The following is a 4,947-nucleotide window of genomic DNA, read 5'->3' as shown; positions in this document are numbered from 1 at the left end:
AAACAGATTTTTAAAAAATTAATTCAAGGCACAACTTAGCAAGATCAAGGAGTAGCAAAACCCAGGTTAGGAAATGGCCTGGTGCCTCACATCTTGGCTTCCTTGTGGTTATATCACAGTCCAAAATTAGATGGGAAGGTAAGGTAACTCTGTGTGCAAGAAGTGTTTGATGAGAAAATTGATATTTAACTGGGCTACAGTTTGTTGTTCTCCTGCAATCCCTATGCCAGGATTCCCACTGCAAGCTTCAGAATGAGGAGGAGGCAAAGGGATTTAGTATCCCTGGAGCAGTAGCTTTGAAAGCATCCCATTCTTCAAGCATGCTGTACATGGCCTCTCCTTGACCTGTGCTTCAGACATGCTCCAGTTCAGTATCCAGTCCACAATCATCCCCCTGGGTCCCAAGCACATAAGTAGTTGCACACTTAAGCAGCAAATCACATCAGCAGGCAGAATGCTTTTCTGCCCCCACAGTGCTGTCCTACTTCCCGGGAAGAATCCCAGGCGTAGTAATTCCAGGATCATGGCCATTTGGGAAACCTGGGCAGGTGAGACTGTTCCATTACAGTCCTTTCAAAATATGGGAGAAGGCTGGGAAGCCCCCCCTGGAAATGAGGAGGCATATGGGTGAGTGCTGCCCTCGTTGTGTTTTACCCTTAAACATGCATGGAATGACTAGCTGCCTCTTTCCCCTACTGTCCCCAATGAAATTCGAGAAAGTATTTAGATGCTGTCAACCCCCTCTGACTTAGCCTGCCAGTACTGTAGAACCACTTTGGTTATGCGCTTTGACTCTAATTGTGGTGTGGCCACCAGCTGTGTTTCATCTCTGGTTTGTGTGCTTTTACTTATGATTTCTCTTTTTCTTTGCCCAGCTACACAATCACCATCCAAGCTGGCAAAAGCACCTGAGCATGAGGAGGGGGAGGAAGAGGGACCTTCCACCTCAGGACAGGCTGCAGGTGAGAGTTTTATGTCTGTGAGGGAGACCCATGTGTGTGTACCCCCATGGAGCCATATGGGGGCCTGCTGTGATGCTTCCATTTGAAGTGTTATTAAATTCTTTGTTTGATTTCTATAGCAGAAACTATGGAGGCAAGGCTGCGTGCCATGGAGGCCAGGGTGACTTCCTTAGAGGCTGAAGTGGCAGACCTGAAAGGGGAGATTGAGCGGCAAAGGCAGCAGAGGGAGGCGGAAGAACATAGGTTATGTTCCCCACTGCCCAACTCTTCTCACACTGTGGCTAAGGCCACTAAAAAGTGTATCCATGTAAACTAAAAAAATTGGAAAATATGTGTGGCACTAATGTGTACTTTTTCTCCCTCCCCACACAGTTAAGAAGAAGGAGGACGAAGACCTGTTCCGCCGCAAAGTCAGGGGGACCATGGGACGGTTGTGCAGGAGAGTGAGGGAGATGGAAGGGGCTGGGGAGGGGAGCAGTGGGACCTGAGTTTTGTTTTCTGTTTGTGTTTTGGGGTGGGGGGTGTTGGGGGGGTTCCTAGTTACATTGCCCATTTTTCTATCCCTGTTAAATATATGAATTTGTTAAAAAAAAGTTGGCTTTCTTGGAGGGTGGTGGTGGTGGGGGGGGGTCCAAGTTACATTCCCTTGTTTTTTTCCCCTGTTGAACTGTTTTTGAAAATAAAATGTTGTTGTAAATTTCCTGAAAAAGACTCCAGTGTGACTCCTTACACTCGCACACCTTTCACCCCAAACTCCTAAAACACCTTTAACCTTTAAAACACCCTCCAACCTCCAACCCACACAACGGTGCCAGAATAGGCACAATCACTAGAGAGGGTACACAGAGACAGAGTCAAAAATATAAACTTTATTTAACAGACAACAGCAAACACAGATAACTAGACAAACTGGCCCAAACTAGGAGGGGGAGAACTTGTCCGCGGGTTTAACTATTCTCTTCCCGAGAACAGTCCTCCTTCTCGTTTGGGTCGAGGCATTCTGAGACGGGGTGGGTGGGGTGGGTGCTGGAGGTGGTGGGAGAGGTGTGGGTGGGGGCGGGGGGACGTGCACGGTAATCTGAGGAGGGGTAGCCGCCTCCATAACCGTGACCGCCCTCTCCATCAGCCTCCTTATCAGTCGAACCTCCTCCACGCATTCGCGTAGGGATTGGTTCGACTCCCTAAGGATGGCACGGAATTTTTTTCCCTCCTGGGCCACGAGGGAGAGCATCGCCTGGTCTGCGGCAGCGGCACGCCTGGACTCCTCCTGGCAGTGCTCGAGGATCCTTTCTCCCACACTAGTTAAGACGGAGACGCGCCGCAGCCTGCCGCGTTCCCTCGCCAGCCTCTCCTCTGCTTGGAGAGCGCCTCTAGGTGGTGAGCCGGCTGGCTCATCGTCTTCTGAAAGGACCTCTGTTGGCAAAAAAAGAGAAACAGAACTGTTAGTAACATCGAGACAGTCAAAACCCACCCTGGTGCACATGGTGGCCTTTCTTGGTTACATATTGTTAAACCAAGACTCAAAACTATGCCAGGGGAGCACATGGTTATTGTTTGTTTGCCCATGGTGGCCTTTCTTGGTTACATATTGTTAAACCAAGACTCAAAACTATGCCAGGGGAGCACATGGTTATTGTTTGTTTGCCCATGGTGGCCTTTCTTGGTTACATATTGTTAAACCAAGACTCAGAACAATGCCAGGGGAGACCAAAAATGAAAAGGAAGCACACAGTTAGTGGCTTGCGACATTGTCCTGCAGCCATGGCTCGAAAGGAACAGTTCATGCACGCTCACCATCTTGTATCTGTATACGCCTGCGCAGGGCAGGAGGTCCAGCCACCCCACGCTCCTCCTCCTCCTGCGTCCCGGGTATGAAATCTGAAAAAAGGGAAAAAAGAACATGATTTAGGACCAAAGTGTGGCAAAGCAAGCTTCAAACCCTAAAGCAGCAACGTTGAGGGACTCTCTTCTGTCTCTTAGCAGTGCTGCTGCCCTGCACAAACAGAAAAGCACAAAGCAGTTAAACCCCCCCCCCCTTATTGCAACTGATACTTACCAACATTTGTGGACGCCCCAGAATCACTGTCCTCTGCCACCGCTGCTGGGGACTCGAGGACCACCGTCCCAGGCATCTGTGTCTCTGTGGACAAGAGCAGAAAATAGTGAAAAAGGAGCAAGCATACAACCTGAACCACACAGCAAGCTCCCAAAGAAGTGGCTAGAGCACTGCAGAAGGCCTATGGCCGAGGCATGCTGCAAAACTGTTTGGGTTGTTGGTTAAACACAACCGTTTTAAAAAGCCACCAAAAGCAATCCACAAACATCCTAGCATTTTATGCGTTGCAACGAACACAAGGCACACAATAGTGAAAAAGGAGCAAGCATACAACCAGAACCACACAGCAAGCTCCCAAAGTAGTGGCTAAAGCACTGCAGAAGGCCTATGGCCGAGGCATGCTGCAAAACTGTTTGGGTTGTTGGTTAAACACAACCGTTTTAAAAAGCCACCAAAAGCAATCCACAAACATCCTAGCATATTATGCGTTGCAACGAACACACGAGAAAACGATTCCCAAACGTCAGAACACACATTTGCTCAAAATGAAATATAAAATAAAAATAAAATTACTTACCGGAGGCAAGGGGCGTTTGCTGAGGAACCTCCTCTGTCTCCCCAGGAGCGATGGCCATCAGGTCCAGCGTGACCATGTCCGCGGCTCGTTGCTGGACGGGGGGTGGAGGCCGAAAGCTGGACGAGGTGCCCTCGCCGGGATCCTCCTCAGCGGGTGGTTCCTCGACCGGGGCAGCCGGCTTCCGAACCACCTTAAGGCTCCTCCCGACGCGCTTCGGCCTGCCGGCTCCTTCCCCGTCGCCGTACAGCGGGCGCTGCTCCTCAAAGTAGGGGCAGGTCACCTTCTCGTTGCCGGAACCCTTATTACGGTTCACGGCACGCATATACTCCGCCCGCATTGTTTTAGTTTTGGACCGGCATTCAAGGCCGGTCCTGTTGTGGCCCAGGGCACGCATCTTGATGGCCACTTGTTCGAAGACCTCCCTATTCCTGTGCGAGGACTGGAAGGCGTCCTGGATTTTCTCTTCCGAGAAAATCGCAATCAGGTCCCTGATCTCCGCGTCCCTCCAAGTTGGCCCACGGCCGGTTGCAGGGACGGACGAGGCTTGCGAAGAGGATTCCATGGTGCTTTCGCTAGTAGCTGAGCAAAATGGAGGTGCGAGGTGCAGGGTGCAACGGATCATATACCTTCCCGCACACAAAGACAAAGGGACTAGCCGGCTCCTGATTGGTGGAGGGCAGTAGGGGACACGCACATTGGCCACATGAGGTCACATGTCACGTTCAAAACTCCTCGCGCGGGAACAGGATCTGCTCCTAATGGCCAGATTAGCGCCTTTTGTTTGACTTCTCGCATGCGCTGATTCGTCCACACGCGAGAAGAGCAGTTTGAACATGCAGCGGGAGCCATTTTACTGAAATGTCCGCCATTACAAAAACGCATGCCGGTGTAAAACCGGGAGCAAGTGCAGCGGTACGCGACAGTTCCCCAATAATATTCACCAACCAAAGCATAAATCAATGACATGTAACTGGCGAACATTCGTTGGCACGCTCAGCGGAAAGTTTTTTAAAATGAACGTTGGACGGCGACTCCGCTTGCCGGAGGTCTAGCCGCCGATGGACGGGGTTGTCCGCACCCAAGCACAACCACGCACCCGGAACTACACAAAGACCCACTACACATAAACCGCCCCTCATGCTAGAATCATTTCTATTGAACCCCTCTAAGCTAAACAGGAGACTGCGAGCGGCGAACGTTCGTTGGCACGCTCAGCGGAAAGTTTTTTAAAATGAACGGCGGACGGCGACTCCGCTTGCCGGAGGTCTAGCCGCCGATGGAAGGGGTTGTCCGCACCCAAGCACAACCACGCACCCGGAACCACACAAAGACCCACTACACATAAACCGCCC

The 4,947-nt window shown here is 51.0% G+C and overlaps 1 protein-coding gene across 1 annotated transcript; it reads right to left on the bottom strand.

Moving 5' to 3' along the window:
• Positions 1-1,702: 1,702 nt before the first annotated feature.
• On the bottom strand, positions 1,703-4,348 carry LOC143836801 (uncharacterized). Its single transcript, XM_077336313.1, has 4 exons — positions 3,596-4,348; positions 3,019-3,102; positions 2,757-2,840; positions 1,703-2,375 (listed from the first exon to the last, which is right to left on the bottom strand). The coding sequence occupies exons 1-4, from the start codon at positions 4,215-4,217 to the stop codon at positions 1,882-1,884; spliced, it is 1,284 nt and encodes a 427-aa protein (XP_077192428.1). The 5' UTR covers positions 4,218-4,348; the 3' UTR covers positions 1,703-1,881.
• Between the last annotated feature and the right edge of the window lie 599 nt (positions 4,349-4,947).

This window comes from Paroedura picta, chromosome 4 (genome assembly GCF_049243985.1).
Source record: "Paroedura picta isolate Pp20150507F chromosome 4, Ppicta_v3.0, whole genome shotgun sequence".
Classification (NCBI taxonomy): domain Eukaryota; kingdom Metazoa; phylum Chordata; class Lepidosauria; order Squamata; family Gekkonidae; genus Paroedura; species Paroedura picta.
Note: the sequence above shows the minus strand (reverse complement) of the source record. Positions and strands in the feature narration are given on the sequence as shown.

What these genes read in the sequence shown, in the direction of transcription:
- LOC143836801 (XM_077336313.1), bottom strand. Translation starts at nt 4,217, where the DNA reads ATGATCCGTTGCACCCTGCACCTCGCACCTCCATTTTGCTCAGCTACT. An exon ending in GCAAACGCCCCTTGCCTCCG is followed by an intron (nt 3,103 to 3,595) that starts GTAAGTAATTTT and finishes TCTTGTCCACAG; the next exon opens with AGACACAGATGCCTGGGACG. An exon ending in TGGGGCGTCCACAAATGTTG is followed by an intron (nt 2,841 to 3,018) that starts GTAAGTATCAGT and finishes CCCTTTTTTCAG; the next exon opens with ATTTCATACCCGGGACGCAG.